Source organism: Acipenser ruthenus, chromosome 15 (genome assembly GCF_902713425.1).
Source record: "Acipenser ruthenus chromosome 15, fAciRut3.2 maternal haplotype, whole genome shotgun sequence".
NCBI lineage: Eukaryota > Metazoa > Chordata > Actinopteri > Acipenseriformes > Acipenseridae > Acipenser > Acipenser ruthenus.
In genome coordinates this window covers 1,965,073-1,986,722 of record NC_081203.1, presented here as the reverse complement: position 1 = coordinate 1,986,722, position 21,650 = coordinate 1,965,073, and the positions used below count along the sequence as shown (strand labels likewise).

Here is a 21,650-nt window from a genome sequence, read left to right as displayed (position 1 = left end):
GCCCCCCTGATCTGATGTCCTCCTCTCCTGTTCCTTTCAGTGGACGTGAGGATTGGTGTTTATAAACCACACACCACAGACAAAGTGGAATACCGAAGAGCCTTTGTACAGCAAACCATGAAAATATACATTTTGGGGGTCCATCTGATTAGCCTGTATCAGCGCCTGGGTAAACTGGATTTTATTGTAGTGTTTTCAGCACTCTAAATTGCATCAACCATCCGCAGTTGTCCTAGGATTACCCCTAATGATAGGCGGTTGATGAAATCTAGGGTGATTCCCAGCACTGTAAAAATGCTTCAGTAAAATTCAGCTGTGGATTATCCTGGCTGGATAAAGAAAGGGGAGAGAGGGGGGGGGGGGGGTCTTTTAAAAATCATGTTTAAACTTTGTAATGACAGCAGAGTTATAGTTTGATGTTTAAAACATTTACAATGCAGTCTGTGCAGCAGCCCATTTACCTAGCAGTCAGCCACTCTGTCAGGTTGATGTTTGGGCTTCTGGTTCAGCTCAGGTTTCCAACTCTTTCCTTGTGTGTGTGTGTGTGCAGGGCTGCCTGAACTAGGTAATTAACACAGCTATGGTTTGCAAGGGAAGTGTCTGCTTGTCAGTGTGTGTGTTGAGTAATTAACCAATCCATTCTCTTACTCGTTGAACAGACGCGTTAGTTGTTTTTCACAACTACAGTAGGACTTTGTAAGCATGCAGGGGGACAGGAAACTCTGAATATCAGTTCTCTAGCATTTCTGATTTGTGACTGTGATGAAACACTGTGCCTCTTTAAAGCTATCCTGATCTGAGAACAGAGATCAGAGAGCTGGAGTAAAGGAAGGGAATGTGCCAGCATGGCTAGGTGTAGATTTAAACTGGAGATTAGGGGTTGATAATTGAGGGTATTGGAGACCCCCCTCATTCACACAAACACCTCCCGCCCCAGGGAAGCTGAGCTGGGGAGGCTTGGCTTGGCCTGGGGGGCTCTGGCAGCTGGCTTGTTTTGTGTGCAGGCTTCGCTTCACATGCTGCTTGGGGCAGAGACTGGGGCATTGTTAACTTTAGCAATTCACTTTACCAGTTACAATTATCTTGTGCTCTTTTTCTGTACAGCATGCTTTTGTAGCGAGACAAGCACACAACAAGCTGCAACTGCTGGGAATCCTTTTTGAAGACTCAGGAGGGCTGTGTTCATTAACTGCGGGTTTTCTGCATCGTGCTGCATATATAGTACAGCCAAAACTGTGTCCGTTTTCTAGCTCGCTGTCTAGATATAATATAAAAACACACAGAACTATGTGTCTTATTTGATCCCCTGCAGGGATGGAAATAAGACTCCCGTTGCATCACAGTTTGATCCATTCCTGGTTTTAAAGGCATCTAGAATCTTCCACAGTTGGGCGCTTTAACAAAAGTAGTACAGTCAGTTAATGCAGACCTTTCTTGCGCTGTATGCATTGAACGGTGGTTGGGATATTTTCAGTGTCATATACAGCAGCTGTACACATACTAGAGGCTATAGCTGGATCAGTGAGGGTAATTCCAGGGAATGTCCACCAGAGAGCAGCAGAGTACAGCCGAAGGGCCAGTGTTTCCCAGTGCTGAGTGACTGGGATAGTGCGATCCGGTGGGGGGCTCCCAGCCAAGAACCTCCCACTGTGTTAGCGGAGAAAGAGAAACAACCGACTCCAAGAAAGCTAAGAAAACACCCTCTGGCTGAGCAGAAAACCTCTCTCTGTTCCAGCTGGCCTGCTGCCCCAGTCTCTGGCTGCCATTCCCAGGGAGAGAGCGAACGAGAGAGAGACGCTGAGACTGGGCCAAGTGTGTGCTTGTGGGATTATGTGAGGCCACCGAGGGGGGACCCATGGCGGAGTTAAGGGGGGTGCCAGACACCCTATCCCCCCAAACCCCACTCCCCTATATCATTGTGGGTCTGGACAATAGTGCCGTACAAAGGGGCTCCATTTAATGTAACCTTTCAGTAGATAGCATTACATATCCCCAGTCTCTTGTCCCCACTCTGATGAATCCTGATCTCTCTGTATCTATATCAATATGCCATTTTAAGATATGGGCTCTAATGCCTGAGCTGATGACCTCCCTGGTACAGTGCTCCCTATTTTTCACTGTGGTCTAATGATAAGACATGACTTATTCAAGTTAGTCAAAAACGGATGCTGTAATCATGCAGTTTTCATGTTCCGTGCTGTAGAGGCTGGACGAGGGGGGCATTTTCAGCACGGCATAATAAAGGAAAGCAAGTGGAAAAATCCAGACGCTCATGGCTGCAATTAAGCTCTGTGAAACTTGGAATGGATTCAGCCAGGCTGAGGGTTTCCCACGCAAAACCTAACCCAAGTGAAGCAGACCCGCGTTTCTGCCAAGGCGGTTGAGAAGGCTTCAGTGCACGTGGTGGCCCTGCAAAGGTGTTGCGCAGCCTGTGCCCTGTTTGTGATGCTCGTGTCCCTCCCTGTTCCAGACTCTGCAGTCGAGGGCTCTTCCAGAGGCGCGGTCGGGTCTTGAGGAATCGGAAGCAGGATGAGCACGGGGCCTGAGCCTCAGGGTGAGCATAGTGTTTGGGGTTTGATTTTCAGTCGCTTGAGACGGTCCCTCGCACGCATCATCCAAATATGACATCATCAAAACCGTTATCAAGCAAGTTCACGTCAAGCATTGAAACATCACAGAAAACAGGAACAGCTTTCGGTTACTTCAGTATCGGGTATGTGCTTCAAATCATGCAAGGATACCCAGATACTTGAGTTTTTTCTTTAGGTCGATGGTTCAAGGACCGAAGTCACGTACACAGTCGTTTCAGATGGCGCCTTCTTCAGTGCACGCCGGAGAAGGCAGCAGCCGAAACGTTTCTGTACTTTGCTGACGGTCGTTTGTTCTGGTTTAACTAGAAGGAGAGCACACTAGATTAGAAGGCATGCTGGGATTGAAATGACCTGCTGTTGCTCTAATTGAAGCGTGCTGTGTGCCGCTGTCTAGCTGTCTTGCTTAGGAAGGAAGGAGGCTGTGAGCGCAGCTGGAGGGGCAAAGGATTGGGGAACGTTTTTGGGAGACGACAAGGAAATAACACTTTTTTTTTTTTTTTTTAAGTCAGACAGCAGACGTGACATTTGTTTCACTGTTTTACTTGGGGGTGGAATTTGATATCTTCACCAAAAATAAAAGCAGGAGGAAGGTTGGAGAGCTAGCCATTTCACCCGGCGCTTCCTTCAAACGTCTTCTCTTTGCCGTCTCCCTAACCCTAACCCTAACCCTAACCCTATCCCCTCTCCTGTCACTCAGTTAGTGGAAACAGACAGCACTAACCCTAACCCCAACCCTAACCTCCTCATCAAGCCCTTTGTGTTCTGCATTATCACAAGCCTGCAAGCTGCGGTGAAATAGCTTCAGGAGACAAACAGATGCCACAGTCTACTTTTTTTTTTTTTTTTTTTAAATGATATTAGTGAAACTCTTGAGAATTTTACAGCGCTGGGAAATTGCCCTGGATTGCATCAACCACCTGTCCCTGGTTAAAATAAATGCTGTAATCCAGGTAGATTCTCTGATACAGCAAAATGCGTAAATACCAGTAATCATCCGAATGGGATTGGGGGTTGTATTGTCCTCGTCCCCCCCTCCTGTCCCCCCCTCGCTCTGTAGGTGTTTTGCTGCCTGATGTATTGATAAGTACTGCTGCCTGGAAATGCTTGCAGGCTGACAGGAAGAGGAGCTCCTTGCCAGCACTTCCTCCCAGCGCCTGAGAGAGACTGAGCCTGGGAACCAAGGTGGAGGAGCTGCTAGCATTGAGGAGGGGGGGGTCTGTGTGCGTGCGTGTGTGTCTGTGAGTGTGTGTGTGTGTATGTCTGTGTGTTTCAAGGTCCATGCTCACCTCTGCTCTGTGTGTCCAGGTTGTATGTCCCTCTTGGGGTGCACTGTTACCCTGTGGTGACCACATGGATCCCGTTTGGAGTGAGCTGTGCCTAATTGCTGTACGCAGCGCTGGCATGCCCAGTACACAATGTCTGCCGAACAATAGGCTCTACGTAGGCTGTGGTGCACAGGAGGAGTGAAACGCAGCGCTGCCTTGCAAAGGAAGGTTACCGGAGTTCAGAATGACCAGAACGTATGGCTCTTTCCTGGGGATTTCCGACGCAAACACAGAGCTCTTGAGAAACAGGAGAGCGAAGGAGCAGAAGCAGAATGAGGCAGAATGAGACAGAATGAGGCAGAATGAGACAGAATGAGACAGAATGAGGCAGAATGAGACAGAAAGGCAGAATGAAACAATGAAACAGAATGAGAGAATGGGGCAGAATGAGACAAAGACAGAATGAAACAATGAAACAGAATGAGAGAATGGGGCAGAATGAGGCAGAATGAAACAGAATGAGACAGAATGAGGCAGAATGAGGCAGAATGAGACAGAATGAGACAGAATGAGACAGAATGAGGCAGAATGAGGCAGAATGAGACAGAATGAGACAGAATGAGGCAGAATGAGACAGAAAGACAGAATGAAACAATGAAACAGAATGAGAGAATGGGGCAGAATGAGACAAAGACAGAATGAAACAATGAAACAGAATGAGAGAATGGGGCAGAATGAGGCAGAATGAAACAGAATGAGACAGAATGAGGCAGAATGAGACAGAATGAGACAGAATGAGACAGAATGAGGCAGAATGAGACAGAAAGACAGAATGAAACAATGAAACAGAATGAGAGAATGGGGCAGAATGAAACAGAATGAGGCAGAATGAGGCAGGCCTAAGCGGATGGGTCTACTCAGAGGAAGTTTGTTTAGTTTGGCTCTTCTCCTCATCGCTTCCCTTTCATCCCAAAAGCCCCGCACACAACCCCCCTCCCATCCCAATCCGATCTCCCTTCTTGGATCAAAACAGCAGGATTTGATCGGAGCCAACACAAACACATACAAACCAACCCCCCCCCTTCAAATATGAGGAACAGCAACACTGCCATCCTGCACACTTACTCATCTCCTTAACTACTCGTACAAACTGAGGAAAGGAGAGCTCCTTTCTCTCTGTACAAGCACCCGCTATCCTCTGTGTGAGTGTCGGGTCGCTACGCAGTTTAATGTATAGATAACCGGCCACCCCATCTACGTACAGGGTGATTAGCAAGTCATGTGGAGGCTTTGAGCTGCTGCTGTGGGGTGATTTAAGGGTGCCCTTCTTCAATAAGTGGTGTGTGTCCCTCTGAATGTCAGTCGACAAAGGAGGATCTCCTCAAGACCATCGATGGCTGAGCCCTGATGCTTACAGGTGTCTGCTGCAGTGCGTTGTGTGGCACATGGTGGCAGATTGCAGGTGCTTTCGCCCCACCATCGCTCAGTGTCCAGGTGGGCATTTTAAACCCCTGTGCCCCGTTGAGTCCTGCTCAGATCTGGTTGGGTAAACGAATGCCACCGCATTGCATGAGTACTGCGAGCGTGCAGCTGAGCATTGCATGAGAAACACTGTGGAGAAGCAGTCTGGTTTCCAGCTCTCCCCTCCCTTTCCCGGTTGGTCCTCTGATTTTCATTAGCTGCTGTGGTGAAGTAGGGAGCAAATGTGTTTTCTATTACTCATCGGGCCACAGCCTCGCAAGGGCTTTCCTACTTGAAAAAATGTTTATAAGAAAAAAATCTCTAAATGGCGTGATAAAGTGGGTTGACCGCAGACAATGTGCTCTTAATAACAATAGTCTGCGGACCCGCTGCGCTCCTGTCTCCTTTTACAGGTTCCAAGGGAGAGCAGGGTGTTCTCTCTCTGTCTCTCTCTCTCTGTCTGGGTACGTGAGATTCAGACTGTGCAGTCCTAACACGCGTTTATTTAATTTAGTTTAGTTGTGGGTTATGTCTGACCTTGTGTGGAATGAGCGTGGTTTTTAAATCGATAAATAAAAACGAATCCTCCTGTCTCTCCCTCTCCTTCTCTTTCTCTAGGTGTTGACCCTCTCCAGTTTTGGGATACCCTTGCTGCTCGCTGGTCAAGGAAAGAGATCAATGAGGTACGGAAGTCTGCAGTAAGATTTTCTCGGAATGTTTAAGTAGATATATCGAGACCAAAACAAATCATTTCAAAAGAAAACTTTCAGTGCATGAAACAGTATTTGTTTTAGCCCCCATGAGTCTAGATTAGTAAATGTGTGTGTGTGTCTGTGTCTGTGTCTCAGTGTGTATGTCTGTGTCTCAGTGTGTGTGTGTCTGTGTCTGTATCTCAGTGTGTCTGTGTCTCAGTGTCTCAGTGTGTGTGTCTGTGTCTCAGTGTGTGTGTCTGTGTCTCAGTGTATGTGTGTCTGTGTCTGTGTCTCAGTGTGTGTGTGTCTGTGTCTGTGTGTCTGTGTCTGTGTCTCAGTGTATGTGTGTCTGTGTCTAAGTGTGTGTGTGTCTGTGTCTGTGTGTCTGTGTCTGTGTCTCAGTGTATGTGTGTCTGTGTCTCAGTGTGTGTGTGTCTGTCTCTGTGTGTGTGTGTGTCTGTGTCTGTGTCTGTGTGTGTGTGTCTGTGTCTGTGTGTCTGTGTGTCTGTGTCTGTGTCTGTGTCTGTGTGTCTGTGTCTGTGTCTCAGTGTATGTGTGTCTGTGTCTCAGTGTGTGTGTGTCTGTCTCTGTGTGTGTTTGTGTCTGTGTCTGTGTGTCTCTGTCTGTGTCTCAGTGTGTGTGTGTGTGTGCATTGATATTATGTCTAGCTGCTGCAGCCCTGTGCATGGATGTGTGTGCATCCCTCTGCCGGCTGTGTGAGAGCTGAATCGATGTCAGCTCTCCTGGCAGGTGCGTGTTGCGGCTCGGGAGGGTTTCTCTGCTCTGCGGGACCCCCTGGAGGGGCTGCTGGTGGTCTTGGAGTACTGTCCGGAGGTGATGAAGTCGAAGGGGGGCTCGCTGGGGCACTGCGTCCTCTTTGAGTTCCAGCTCTGGCTCAAGGAGCGGCCTCACCTCCACCTGCAGCAGAGGGAGCCGGGGGCCAGACTGCGCAGACTCCAGGTCCAGGCTTTGAGCCTCCTCACTGAGAAGCAGCCCAGTTTCCTCGAACCCCTGATCGATATCTACCAGCTGGGCTCCCTGGAGCGAAGCGTCCTGCTGGGGCACGTGGGCTACCTCCTGCACCGAGGCAGCTACAGGGAGGTGAGAAGGGGGTCGGGGCAATAGAATCGACCCAGTTACCATAGGAATGGAATGTGTTATAATTGTATTGATCCAAATATGGGACAGTTCTTCTTGATACGCTCATGCAAACAGTTACCTTGTTTTATTTGCACAGTCGAATGGGATTCAAGACGATTCAAGCCAAAAGATTGATGGTTCATAGGTTTAAAGCACAGAAGGTACAGGCGCCTGCCCCTTCTAGATTGCGAATCGTCTGCTTCTAGCTGTGACAGAGTCTTCAGGAAGCAACTTAATCTTCTGTTTTCTGCAGGCGGTGCTGATGAGTATTAAACTGAAGCTGCAGCCAGACCTGGACATGGAGAAGGTGAGAGGAATAAGCTTATCACAGCTTAGTTTGCAGGAAGGAGCTCATTTAATAGTAGTCTAATTATTCTAAGTCCTTTTCTTTTTTAGGGTCCTCGTTCAGAATGGGTACCCGAATGCACTGATCATGTCAGTCTGTGCATCAGTGCTTGTAGTTTTCTGTTAGTAATAGCGGGATTGTGAGGTTCTGCAGTGTGTGTGTGCAGTTCAGGTCCAGTCCTAGTTCGGTTCTCACGTTGCTGTGTGTCTGTCTCCGGATCCAGGTGTGCATTCCCCTGGTCCTCCAGGATAAGCTCCAGCTGGCAGAGGCCTTTGTGTCTGATTACCAGGACCTGCAGAACAGGCTGGTCAGGCTGCTGGACTCCTGGTGCAGCCCGGGCTTCGATCCCTCACACCTGCTCAGGTGAGGACACGGAACAGATTTCCTAAATTCAATTCGGTTTTAATAGCCCGCGGCTCACTCGCTGGATTATATCCGAGCGAAGGGTGTAACTCTTTTTTGTGTTCCAGCTGCTACCCTGGGATTCCGCAGTTCCACCAGAAAAGTGACAGGCTGGCTCCCAAAGTCCTGAGCAAGCAGGTGTTTCGACTGATGGAGCTGTACGGGATAGACCCAGGTACAGCCCAGAGGCAGGGCGGCTTTGAGTTTCAGTGAGAAATCACTGGCTCACTGTAGGCATGGTCTCTCTTCCCATTTCTTCCATGAGGAAGGGACAGCACAAGCAAACGACTCTGTCTTTGCGATCCCTTTAAAAAAAATAAGTTTACCATAGTAAGAGCACAGCAGTAAAGCATATTGAAAGCAGAGAGGTCTGGTAATACACAGGGGAAGAGCATGCGGGGGGAAACCTGCATAATTCCAGCGCACATTGACTGGAGGTCAGCTTTTGTCAATTCATTTCTTTCTGGTTTTAGCAACACACAGTCACACTTGTTCCATTTTAAATATTACAATGTCAGATTACAGTAATAATGTGTATGTGTGTTTTTTTATCATCATGCTGTGTGATTTTCTTCATCTTCGTTTGTGTTAGCACTGTCAAAGAGTCCCCCCTCTCAAGTTTGAACGGCACAGTGTTCCTGTAGTTGCTGGGAATGCACAGCAGGGGGCAGTGTCTGTATAGGGTTTACAGTGGAGACTCGTGTGTGGGGGGGGTGGTCTCTGACTCTCTTATCTGTTTCAGCTCTCTGCCCCAACGTTGTCACCCAGAGAAGACTGGCCTCCCTCAGGTTTCTCATGTATAAAAGGTTTGTGGAGGTAGGTTACTGAGGCTTAAAAAACCCTTGCCATACTTTTCTGTTTTCTTGCCTGCATGTTGTACCTACATTTGTTAAAACGATTTATTTTCTTCCAATGCAAGTGGACGACTTGTAGAGACCTTGAATAAGGAGATACAAGGTTTTAGCATGCAGTAAAATCACAATGTTAGGAACCCCAGACTTACAAACTGACCAGCCAACCAAAGATACCTCTTGAAACCAGAGACAGGGCTCCTGGCTACTGGAAAAGATGGGATGCCCAGGTGGCAGGATCTGTGTAACGCGCTAAATCATTAAACTTGTGAGAATGACGGGTTTGTCACAAACAGGAGGTGCTGTGATTGAATCAGTTTGTTTGGCAGCATTGTTCTTGGTCCAGGTTACACATTCCAGGGCAGGCAGGGTTAACCAGTCTCCAGCACTGCTTTTAAACTCACATTGGAACAAACTGTCTGTATTTTTTTCCCCCCCCCAGAAAAATATGTCTGAAGAAAACTGGGCAGACCATGTTCAGGTAGGTTAGCAGTTCTGGACCCATCAAAACCAGACCGTACATCTCAGTCTCCTCTTGTTCCCAGTGTCAAACTGGGGCTGCAGCCGGTTCCACCTGCGGTCTGCAATCCAGACTTCAGCATGAGAGGCGCTGGAATGTTGAATAGAAAACTGAGATTTTCCTTTAATCTGATTGGTCAATTTGAGGTTCCTAATCTCTGGTAAAGGACCTTGTTTGATCTCTGTTCCAAATCAGTCCGCTGGAAAGAAAACGCCCTCTGAACAATGCCTGTCAATGCCGTTACAGTGATGAGCAGTAACCGATCAGAGTGTGGTTCTGTGTGTGTTCTGTGTTCCAGGCCACTGTAGGGGAGAGTGTGGACCTGCAGGTGGAGCTGATATTTATGCTGGTAAAACACAGCGGGCTGGACTGCGCTGCCCGGTGGGCACTGCGATACCACGTCCCCAGAGACCGGCTTCCCTTCGGAGTGGGGGTTCGGAGAGAGACCATCCTAGAGAAGTCAGTGTAAGAATCGACAGCTTTTACCTTAGCCCGGGGTGGCCAAAGTTGGCCCTTCCACTCCTGGTCTTTGTTCCAACCCTGTTCTAAAAGCCAGGTTTTAAATTGTTTAATTGAAGCAATTAAACTTCCGTCCTGACCCTGTTAATTGTATAATTTTAGCTGTTAACCCTGGAGTGGAGTGGCACTCCAGGACCACGATTGGACCCCCCCCCCCCCCTGACCTCAGCTCTCAGCTGGTCTCTTTACTGTGGTCGTACAGTATAAGCATTTTGAAAAGCCCCGTTTAAACGCGGTGATATTTATCCTCTACTACATTCACACTCTCTTGTTACTTTTCCTGTGTTTTGTGGGTTTTTTTGATCCAGCGACCCCAGCCAAAACCCAGCCGGGCCTTTTCCAAATACTGTACTCAAATATTGACTTCCCCACACAGACAGACATGCCAGGCGCGCTGGGGAGTGTTTGCTGAGATCCCAGTTCGGGGGCTCCTGACAGACACGCCGCGCAGAGCCAGTGTGGAAAGAAACATTGTTTGAAACGCTAGCCCCTCACCCAGGCATTTTGTACTTCTGATTCTTATCTAGAAAGAACTTTCCCTGAGGCCTCCCCGGCTAAGATTGCTCAACTTTTCAGTTTAGTAAAAAAAAAAAAAAGAGAGAGACCTGCCATGCATTTAATGAACCAAACCACCCTACCTCCCAGTCCCTTGCCTAACAATTCTTTCCTCCTAGTCCCTTAAATGCTACCACTAGGCCAAACTGCTTCCCTCCCAGTCCCTCAGCTCTTGTCATACACTGACCCCGGGTTCGATTCCTCCTGCAGCTTGGAGACAGAGTGTCCCGCAGGCACAGGAGAACCCTGGGAGCCCTCGGAGGTGAGCAGGAGGACATATTACCAGCTCCCTGTCCCCATGGAGAATGTCCACTTCCTGGACACAGCGGAGGGGCTGAGGCTGTGCCGGGAGGCTGTGCTGAAGGTACCTGTGTGTGGATTCTTCACTTCTGATGTGTGATCCTGCGGGTCATTGCCGCTCAAGCTGAGCTTAGTGGGGTGTCGCTCAACCTCTTTGGCCAGTTTGTAGTATTTTTTTTGTTGCACTTGAAGCATGCTTTAATGATGATAACATTATCAGCCCCCACATGGGAAAGGTCGTCAACCTCCCCATGTGGGGTCATGGGCTACACAGCACACACACACACACACACACAGCGCTTTCACTGTTTTCTCAGGCCCATGTGCTTTACGCATCATCATCACCATCAGCCACAAATGGAGGAAACATCTCTCAGAATTGTGTCCACTACATATATAAGTCATAAAATCTATGTATTTTTAAAAGAGTGACATTTAAGGTCACTGGTCAGACCCGAGACATAACAGGTGGGTTGAAACACTGTGCTGCTCCCATTTGAATAGACAGCTGAATAACCCGTGTGAACACATACCTTCCTGCTTGCCCTGGTAGCCTGGTGTCCTGCTGGGGGTGGACATGGAGTGGAGGCCTGCCTTCGGCTCGGTGGGGAAGCCTCGCGTGGCTCTGATCCAGCTGGCGGTCCGAGACGCTGTGTACCTGCTGGACCTGACGGAGCGCGGGGGCCCAGAGCAGGACCAGGAGCTCCGAAACTTCATCAGGGACGTGTTCTCCGACCCTGCTGTCACCAAGCTGGGTGAGCACACGCTAGACATGCTGTCCACTCCTCCCTCCCTTCTCTGTTGATGTCTCTGAGACCTCCACCGCACTCTGGATCGCAATTTAGACTATAGACTAATTATTACAAATTATTATCGGTCAGTTTTCAGTTTATCAATGACTTTTCTTCTTTGTTTAGTATGTCTAGTGATTGATGAGTATTCTGTTGGATCCATTGCACAGCAGTTTGTTCCATTCCTGGTTTTACTGTCAGTTTAATAAGACGCATCTGAGCTTGTTGCCTATATACACTGCGGCTAATCAAGCTCGTAGTAAAACCTGGAACGGGTGAAACTGCTATGTGATAGGAGTCTTAATTTCATCCCTGTGTAATACACCAAATGAGCATTACATCTTCACACACCAGCTCTGACATGGCAGCTACACACTCCTGCCTTCACTCTCCTACCTAGGCTGAATAACAAGGCCGTGTTTAGGCTGCAGTCCCCTCCTCCCCGCACGGGCTCTGCTGGGCTGTCTGTAGTGCTCAGTGTTTTTCTCGCTCGTCTGTGTTGCTGTGCAGGTTACGGGATGGCTGGTGATCTCAGCAGCCTGGCTGCCACGTGGCCCCAGTTCCTGGAGGAGCCCCTGAAGCCTGCTGGGATACTGGACCTGCTGTTGGTGCACAAACAGGTGCCAGATATTCAAATGCTAATACAGTGGTCTCCCCCTTAGTAAAGGAGGCCCTTTATATCGTGGAAACAGTTGTAAGCCGTCATGGCTGTGGCTTCGCTTTGTCCCATAGTGCCATTCCATTAGCATTCTTGTTATAAGGCAGAACTCTTTCATAAAATTGCAATATAATTCTGGCTCCTGACTACAGCGTTATAAGGGGCTGGTACTGTACCTGCTTGCTTGGGCCCTGTGGTACACTCTCAAGGAATTGCTATTGATTTCATTGATGTAAGACCATCTTGCATCTTGCAACAAGCTCGTCTTTTTCTCTAGTAATCCACACAGAGAACCGTTTACAAAGGGAAAGTGATATGAAATGCTCTGTGGTGTAACCAGCTTCTTGCTCTCCCCTCTGTGGCTCTGCAGATCCAGAAGGCTCACGTTCCCCTGGGGGTCAGGGGTTCCAGATCGGTGGAGGGTCTCAAGGGCTCTGCGGAGAAGGGGCTGAGTCTGCTGGTGCAGCTGGTCCTGGGGAAGCCGCTGGACAAGACCGAGCAGCTATCAAACTGGGAGAGACGCCCGCTGAGACCCAGCCAGGTCTACTACGCAGGTGAGTCTGGGGAGGGATTGGGTGGGAGGCTGTGTGGACTAGTGACTAGAACCAAGCAGCTGAAAGACTGCGGGGGAGGCAGTGTGGTCTCGTCTTTTTTTTTTTTTTTTTTAGTCGGGAACAGTAGGTGTTACAGGAGCTCTAGTTCTCTCTCTCTCTCTCTCTCTCTCTCTCTCTCTCTCTCTCTCTCTCTCTCTCTCTCTCTCTCATCCAGCTGTTGATGCCTACTGTCTGCTGGATGTGCACCGGTCTCTTACCCAGGACCCTGGGCGCTTCGGGCTGGCACCAGATCTCAGCAACGCCCTCGGAGGCCAACGAGGGAAGTGCGAGGAGAAAGGGACACACAGGCCGAGGACTCGAAAAGCACAGGTCAGCGGGCAGGAGCACTGCGTGAGTGTACGTGGAGGGTGACTGCTAGAGCACAGTGACCCCCTGCCTAGCAGAGACGGAGCGGGTGGCGAGTGTTTATGAGGGGGCTCTTCAGTGCCAAACCCACAAAAACAACTATGGGAGCTGGAGATGAAGTGGATCACTCCATGCTGTAGCCTGCATATGTGCGTGAATGTGTGTATGTGTGTATGTCTCTCTCTCTGATGTAACTGTCTCCGCCCCCCCAGGACCCCTGTACAGCCGCAGAGGAGGAGAAGCCCCATCCCCCCCCTGCTCTCCCTGGGGTGTCCCGGGAGGCCCTGTCCCCTCAGCAGTTCCGGGTGGTGTGTGACAACATGCTGCAGGGGCTGGGCCGCTACCTGCGCTGCGTAGGGGTGGACGTGAGGATGCTGGACAATGCAGATGACCACAGGAGGGCGGCCGAGGTCAGCACCCTTTTTTGAAGGGCCTTCGTTTAAACAAAATTGAGACCCTCATGCACTAACTGTGTCAATCTGGCACAGTCTACATGGAGAATAGCTGCCTTTGCATCTCAAAAAGGGTTGACCATGTATACAGAAGGATCACTTTTTCGATGGTCCATTTGGGCACTCTTCATAAGCAGACCTGGCTTGATTGAGATCAAAGCACTCACCATGCCCTGCCAGAGACATCATAGACAGGATGTCCCAGTGACACTGTGGCCAAAACCCTGCTCCCCCAATTAAGCCAGACTAAGTGTGAGTTGCAGGGGGGAGGTGTGTGTAGGGGGGGTGTAAGTCTCTTTGATTTCTTTGATTCCTGCCTCAGTAAACACAAAGGTGAGTGGGATCTCCTGTCTTTTACTCTGTAATGAGATGGTGTTGGTCGTTATCTGGTCTAGAGAACTGTTAGCCGCAGTCAGGATATGATCATGCATTTCAATAGCTGTGTTTGTTTTTTTGTTCTTTTATTAGTACAATGATCACTCGGTCTACCAGTTTTTATTTGACCGGGATTGGAGCCTGTATGATCTGTATCTCTTTATTTGACCGGGATTGGAGCCTGTATGATCTGTATCTCGTTGCGGTTCAGTTGTCATTTTGCATGTTGTTTCCAGTTGTTGGATTGGATTGTATAGTACTGTAGAGAAATGGGTATTGCATGATGTCATTATTTTTCTTAGTTGAAACCGCCTGTGCCGGTTACCGGTTTGTTGAGTAATTGCATTTTGATTCCTCTCCACAGATAGCGAGGGAGGAGAGTCGTGTTATCCTGACCTGCGGGCTGCCCTTTCAGACGGTGAGCTACGCCACTCTATTAGTGCCTTCACAAACACAGGTCTTTAATCTGACCAGGGCTGGACGTATTGCAAACACAGATCGCTGCTTACCCCACTCCATGTGGATTTGCAAGGATTTCGATTTTTGGACTTTTGCCTTGCAGCGATTGTTCTGGACCTTAGTGAAAGGCCTGTTAGACGTGACGGCCGAAAATGAAAAACGTGCAACGTGTTTCCCCTTTAATGGAACTACCACAGGGTGTATTTGCAGAACTTTTCTCTTGCCATGTTCTAGATCTTCACATGTGAATCCTTTGCAGGTCCACTCATGCAAGTAGTTCCTACGTTACATCTGTTTTTTTAAACGTGAGCCCCATCTCTAAACAGCTTCAGTATGATGATGCTGTACGGTTACGAGGTGGGATCAATATTAAAACACCATGTTGTTTAAAGATAGCGCGCGCAATAAATAATGGTGTATGTGTGAGCTAGTGCTGCAGGTGCTTCCGGGGGAAACCGTGTAAAGAAGAGCCATTCTGCTGCAGTTCGGCCACTGACGTCCCTCTCTCCCTGTCTCCCCGTCCCTCAGTTGAAGTCCCAGGTGGGGGAAGGATGCTGCTTGGCAGTGGATTGCTCGGAGAAGGCGCGGGACCAGGCACTGCGGGTTCTTAAGCATTTCAACATCACCATCACTCCCGCTGACAGATTCAGCCGCTGTCAGGTAAGGTCCCCACAAACCCCCAACCTGCTGTCTTTTAAAATGCTGACACTGCCGTGGGTCAGACTGGGCAAATGAATCTGTGTGCCCTGGTGATTGTACGCCAAAAACAATACAGGACGACTCGGAGCTAACCTGTGTGCTGGCACTGGGAACTTTATTGTTTGGATGCTGGAACATTTAGTAGAGTCGGTACCGCACTGGTAAGGTGTGATAGGGACGCTTCGAAAGGATTTTGAGAAATGTGTGTGTGCATTATACAGGATTATATGTCAGCTTTTACAGGACTTTTTTTGCTGATTTAGAATGGAATTCCCTGTGTTAATGCGTAGTGTGTTAAAATTGCTTTGTTAAGGGGATTTGTTGTGCTGTACCATCTTTGAGGACAGATGGAGGAGTTCACCGAGAGTCCTGCAGTGCTTTCTTTACGTGACCGGGCGAGTCTGGGTTCAGTCATTTCAGTTCATGTTTATGCATTAGTCGGCGAAACTAATATTTCAAATGATCTGTGATATTTCATCAGGAAAGATTAGGACTAAATGATCCGGAACTGCTCTGCCGTGGGGAAGGCTGTGCCCTGGGGGTTTGCGTGACAGTCCCAGGCCACACTCTGCAGTGGCACGTAGGCGCACAGGAGCAGCAGCTGCAATGTTTCTGTGCCGCATTTTTGGGGAAATCGACCGCTGGGAGGTATTGATTTCACAGAATTGCGAAATGTTGTAATTACTGTTATGCTATGTCGAATTATTACCCAATCCGTGCAGTACTTGAGCACCATAGACACGCAGGCACAAAGCGTGTGAAAAAATAACTAGCCTGTGCACCACTGCACCCCAGCGTAGTGAACCTGCACCGAAAACTGTTTAAGGACTTACACTGGTATTGAGAGTCTGTGCTCCGTTTCAGTGGTAAAAAGCATAGCAAAGTGTAGTAAAGCCTTGCAAAAACACAATGCAAGCATGGAAAATCAACTGTGGGAATGCTAAAAGAAAGAAAGGTAAACCATGGAAAAGCACAGTGAATGCGCAGAGCAGGCATGAAAAACAAAAAGGCAAAATCAAATCATTGTTAAATGCAACATTACTGTGATAACAAACTACTGGTAGCTTTCCCAAGTTCAGGGCACATTCTTTTCTATTCATACAAACTTTCTGTAATAAATATTTTATCAGATGTTGTATGCTCAAGTCACATGTGCGTGCTTGATGTAAACAGTTTCCATTAGCTCGTCTTTTTCAAGTGGTGCAAACTTGGAGACACGCGTCTCTTAATTGCTGTAGACTGACTCTCCCAGCTTTACATGGTGATGACAATGAGCTGTGAGTAGTCAGGGCTGTCGTCCCCTGTCCTTTTATAATAACATGTTGAGCGGTCAGCTGGCCTGGAGCCTTGCTGGACTCGTGATGCCCAGTCTCCCCAGTCTCCCCTCGCCGGTCCTTCATGCTCCACCAACTCCTTGAAGATACCAAAGGGCTGTGGGGAGGGTGCTCTGGGGTCTCAGTGGAAACAGTGATTAAAGTCTGTGTAGGAATTTGCTGGCCTGGTTCTGACCCTGGCCCCACAGCACTGCAATGGAGATGGGCAGTGTGGACTGAGCTGAGGAGCTGGGAGGCAGTTGCCTGGTTTTCAGAACTGGGGCTGGGAGGAAGGCAGTGTGGCATAGTCGTTAGTGCTGAGGGACAAGGAGGAAGGTAGTGGTCAGGGCCGCGGGACTGAAAAGGCAGGGTCTGCATAAAATCCTGACCTCCCGGAATGTGTCTGTCTATTATTGGTTTGATGTATAGAATGCGCCACACGATGGAGTCTCAAAGACTTGCAGCAAGCACTAGATACATCCATTGCTTTAGAAGACAAACATCATGATGTGATGGTATGAAGATATTGTGGGAGGGTGTGTTGTTGCTGAGCTGCCCAGTGCAGGCTGTGGAGTTCCATTCCACGGAGAGCTTTGTAATGAAGCTGTAATCCTCTCGCCCTGAGCGTGCATTTCTTTCTCTGTTGTCAGAAGGATCAGGTCCCTGTTTTGAAGAGAATCACGGAGGGCTGAGCGCGTTTGCATTGTTACTTTTCGTCTGTGTTTTTCCAAGAGGGCACGCTAGACAAAATACAATACAATAAAAACATATACAAAAAAAGAGCTGGTTTTGTTTTGTGTGTGTGTGTGTGTTTTCTTTTTTTTTTTTTTTTTAGAGACTACGCTCCAGTGATCTGAATTGTCAAACAACTTTCAAATCTGAATGCAGAAGGGCTCTTGTTTGTTTTATTTTTCTTTCTACATTCATAACATTTGCATGTTTAGTCTGAAAAAGCAAGCCCATGCCCTTATAAAAGTTTTTACTCTGGTGATTCTGCACTTTTCTCATGCTTTACCCCTTGTTCTACTGTAGTCACCGTGTTTTTTAACATGTTTTACCTGTCTGTGCTTTTTACAATGCTTTGCTATTCTTTGATTATGGGGGCGTTCAGGATTGTCGAAATGTTTGATCGTTTTCCTATAGTTTTCAACCCAAGTTCAGATAGAGTATGTGTGCAATCTCAGGCCGTGTACTAAAATCAGAAGACACAATAGGTATGTGAAAGGAAATGGCATGCCGGCACTGCAGCCTCCAAGCTTTTAAAATCCCCTCTGAGGGTGCATCTCGTCTGGGCTTTGTCTCGTTAGCAAAAGGTAATGAGTAACGCACACAGTCGCGCACCCTGGCCTCTATTGACGGCGGAATATTCCCACTGTCCACTGTGACTGGGGGTCTTCTCTGAGGCCCGTGACAGAGAGCCCTCTCGTGCGGAGTTAACCCTTTGTGATTCAGCGGGCTGTAAAGCCCTGCACTGGTGTGGGTGGGTGGCTGGGAAGGTTAGATCTGTGTGGGGGGCCCCCTTTCTCTCTCTGTTCCTCTCCAACCCACATTACAAGGGCTTTCTTTGGCTCAGATAAAGACAGAAAGGAATTCTTCAGCTGTGATCTCTCTCTCTCTCTCTCTCTCTCTCTCTCTCTCTCTCTCTCTCTCTTCTCTCTCTCTCTCTCTCTCTCTCTCTCTCTCTCTCTCTCTCGTATCGGTCATTGATGGATTCAGGATGATTATTAACCCCACGACTGGCTCTTTACAAGCCCCTCTAATATCCTGTGAAAACTGACACTCTATAAAATCAATTCACATGGGAAGCGTTTCATTCTCCCAACAGCAGGAATTCCTTTTTCTTTTCTTTTTTCTTTTTCTCTTCGTCTTTCCAAACCCTTTCTGTTGGCCGTTGAGCTGCTGGTAAGATCTCAGCAACGTCTTCCTGGAAAGGGTTATGTTGACGGTGGAAATGGCCCAGACCTCACGTTAACCCATTACGTACCATTGGCTCTTTAACTATGTTGTTATTACAACTTACTTTGTTGACCGCAAAAGTTAAGTCTAAATGTGGTATATCAAATGACATGAATAAATACAGCTTGTGTTCAGATTCTTTTCAAAGAAAAATTAATTTGCTACTTAATGGGTTAATGTAATCACAAATAAAGTTGCATCTACAGGACTATGTATGTGATGCAAGTACAGTATCTTGCTCTCTGTCTACAGGTTTAGCATCACATATATATATATTTATAGAGATAGAGAGATTTGAACATAATCTTTTATTTAGCATCATGTAATCAAAGAAACTACAAAGTAATATTGGAAAAGTCTATCAGAAGTCATAATAGCAGTACAGTATTTCATGTTAGATGTCGAAATGTCACATTTTTTCATTTTTGGTAAGTATATGGAAAACTACAAAGCGGTATGTAATTCATTATGTTAACGTAACATTGTTCAGCGTGGTTTCATTCAGCAAAATGTGTTACTTCTACAAGGTGATGCAAAAGTTTTGGTCATAGTTGTGTCACCCAGTTTTCTTTGTCCCTCTCCCCCTCAGCCCGCATCACCAGTCGCGGTACCTACACACTGCGACTGATCCAGCTCGTAGTAAAACCTGGCATGGGTGAAGCTGCTCTGCAATAGGAGTCTTATTGCCATCCCTGGAATTCTGTTTGGGTGCTGCTACGGCATCCTCAGGGAATCAGTCAAAGTGACAACGTGTTTTTAAACTTCAGCATCATAATTAGTCCACTTAGATCCATCCAGACATTCCAGTCTATCATAATAAATCGCATCCTGTCCAAACAGCTGTGTGTATTTCAGATGCGGAGAAGAAGTCCCCTGGGCACAGCTCCTGGTTCCCACAGTGGCAGAGTCACGGGGTTATCTCTCACATGCTCAAATAGAAAACTAACACTCACTGTTTTCCTGCTGGCTGAGGAACCGCTTGTTTTGGCATCAGTCTCCTGACTAAGAGAGAGAGGGAGAGAGAGAGAGAGAGAGATGCAATCTACCCATGCCAGGAGCGGATAGCAAGTCTCTTTTTTGAGTTTACTTATGTTTCGGTATATTTTAAGCCATCAGTGGAAGTACATGTCACTTTGAGTTGGCAGAAAGTCTTGTAGTAAAATGCCATTGTTTTTTTTAACTGAGTAATGAACCCTCGAAATAGCTCCCCCTGCCTTATTTAAAAGGCTGTGATCTCTGATCTCCATTGTTATGCACTGGTTTGCAGGCGTGTATTGAGAAATAAGGTTTTTGTATGTTTTTATGAGTGTCAATATTTCGCAAGTCAAACTGGCACAGTAATTGTAAATGCTCGATATTTATGTAAATGATTCATGTTTTCGCAGTGTTTTCTGTTGGAGTTTGGCACTTGGAGAGACAAATAGTGCCTCAAGAAACATAGAAGAGGGGCAGGATAGAAGGAGATGGGGGGGGGGGGTGTAAAGCCCTCGGCTTTGATCTCCGACCACAATGAAAACACAAGCTGGAAATAAAACGACTGAATAGGTTTAAGGAATAAAAGCAAAGTTTGGGATTCACTCCAGCAAGGACAAAGGAGATGGGGGTTACTGTCTGCCTGGGTTTGGGTATAAATGAAGGGAGGAGGGGCTGCAGGGGGTTGTAAATAAGGGCTTGTCGTTTTCATTGGGAGCTCTGTAATTGTTGAGTGTGTGTACCACCTCCCCCCTCTTACATGGCTGTTCTGATGCTAATCCACTGGAACTTGGATCTGATGGAGGTTTCAAATGGTACGCTTCTTTCTAGGTGATGGGTTTCCCTTTGGGAATGGACGGGAGGGATTTCCACAGGAACACCAAAGCATTCCGAAAGGAAACAATCCAAAGGATTTCTCTGGGGGGGGTGGGGGTGGGGGTGGGGGTGGGGGTGCTGACCCTGTTGTTGGCTCGGTTTACTGAGTGAGGTGTGAGCACAGTGAGCAGCGGTAAAGTCAGCCTCCCACATTCCCCCGTAGAGTTGCAAGGTGGCAGTCTGCCTTGATGCTGCCTGAAAACAACACATTCTCCGGCTGCCGTGCAATCCTGGTACAGGAATCAACACGGCCGCTCTCAAACGCAGGCCTGTGCCGGCAGGTTTCCTTTTTGATTGTCTGTTTGTTTTGCATCTGAAACTTCCCTTATGAAAGTTTCCCACAGCAAAGAGTACCAAAGCATAGCGAAAGCACGGTAAAGCACAGGTTAGCATTGTAGAGACCAGAAAGGCACGGTAAAGCGTATTAAACAGGGCAAGCTGTGGTAAATGCATAGCATAACCATGAGGAAAATGCTTTGCTGCATACTCCAGTAACAAAGTTGCATGCCAAAGAGCATTTTCTTTGTCTTTGACCTTTTTTTTTCTCGTATGTTAAGTATAAGGTTAAGGGTGCAGAGGGAGAAATGGACTCTACAGACAGTCAGCTATTTCTCTCTCTCCAATGCTGGTTTTGTGATGAGCATGTGGAATGTCTCCTGCTCCCACTCCCCCTTTTCCTGTCCCTCTGGGGATTTAAAACCTTTGACCTACTCGGGGATTTTGTGGTAATGGTGTCATACTGAGCCGGGAGAGAGGCTCTGATTCCTGGCAATCGGGGAGGGGAGGAGAGGGAGGGGGCAATGCTGGTCCCGGAGAGCCGCGATCCAGCAGGTTTTATAGTTAACCCTTAAATCATCCATTTCTGAAGAATGTAAGTTGTTGATCAAGTTAATTTGTTCAGTTGAATCAGCCGTGGTCAGCTGTGGTTCATGGGAGATGCAGGGTGTTTAGGTTTTTGTTTCAAATTATCTCTAAATTTCTTAATTGAACACATTTACTACTTGCATTGAAAAAAATGACTGCTTAACTAGTCAAAATAGAATAGTTCCGTCTTTAGAAATTGATGATTAAGGGTTGCCTATAAAACCTGCTGGACTGTGGCTCGACCCCCCCACCCCCCCTCCCCCCGTCCTGTAGCTGTCTCTCCAAAACCCTCCTGTGACCTTTTTGGGTTGTTCCAAATTCCTTTCTCAGGTTTTTTTGTTTGCAGATTAATTCTTATTTTTTGTAGGAGGAAGAGGAAGAAAAAAAAGTCATTCTATTTGTGAAATATGCTGCCTGACTGGTTTCCTGCCCCTTGTACAGAGAATTAGAAAACATGGATTTCTTCTTTACTTTTCTTTCATTGCTGTCTGCATGAAGCTCTTTAGTAACAGCTTCTGTCGCGCACGCCTCTGATAAGCGCTCGTCTGATTTCTTGGGATTCACGGTTTTTGCGCCCAGGTGCTTTGACGCTGAGGCGAAGAGATCCTGCTTGCAAAGACCAGCACGACTCAGA

The 21,650-nt window shown here is 47.7% G+C and overlaps 1 protein-coding gene across 7 annotated transcripts in view; it reads left to right on the top strand.

Moving 5' to 3' along the window:
• Window positions 1–21,650, top strand: part of LOC117396723 (exonuclease mut-7 homolog) — a 50,400-nt gene that overhangs the window by 2,366 nt on the left and 26,384 nt on the right. Inside the window, exons 2-18 of one of the 7 annotated variants that reach the window (XM_034928087.2) lie at window positions 2,471–2,554; window positions 5,936–6,000; window positions 6,760–7,110; window positions 7,403–7,456; window positions 7,719–7,858; window positions 7,966–8,072; window positions 8,640–8,713; window positions 9,191–9,229; window positions 9,567–9,733; window positions 10,553–10,706; window positions 11,196–11,397; window positions 11,944–12,053; window positions 12,462–12,645; window positions 12,860–13,014; window positions 13,263–13,460; window positions 14,242–14,295; window positions 14,865–14,996. In XM_034928087.2, coding sequence (XP_034783978.2) covers window positions 2,530–2,554; window positions 5,936–6,000; window positions 6,760–7,110; window positions 7,403–7,456; window positions 7,719–7,858; window positions 7,966–8,072; window positions 8,640–8,713; window positions 9,191–9,229; window positions 9,567–9,733; window positions 10,553–10,706; window positions 11,196–11,397; window positions 11,944–12,053; window positions 12,462–12,645; window positions 12,860–13,014; window positions 13,263–13,460; window positions 14,242–14,295; window positions 14,865–14,996 — 2,211 coding nt within the window. In that variant the 5' untranslated portion in view covers window positions 2,471–2,529. Of the gene's footprint in view, window positions 1–2,470; window positions 2,555–5,935; window positions 6,001–6,747; window positions 7,111–7,402; window positions 7,457–7,718; window positions 7,859–7,965; window positions 8,073–8,639; window positions 8,714–9,190; window positions 9,230–9,566; window positions 9,734–10,552; window positions 10,707–11,195; window positions 11,398–11,943; window positions 12,054–12,461; window positions 12,646–12,859; window positions 13,015–13,262; window positions 13,461–14,241; window positions 14,296–14,864; window positions 14,997–21,650 lie in introns of all 7 variants that reach the window. The other 6 variants (XM_034928086.2, XM_034928085.2, XM_034928089.2 and 3 more) reach the window with 6 other exon arrangements.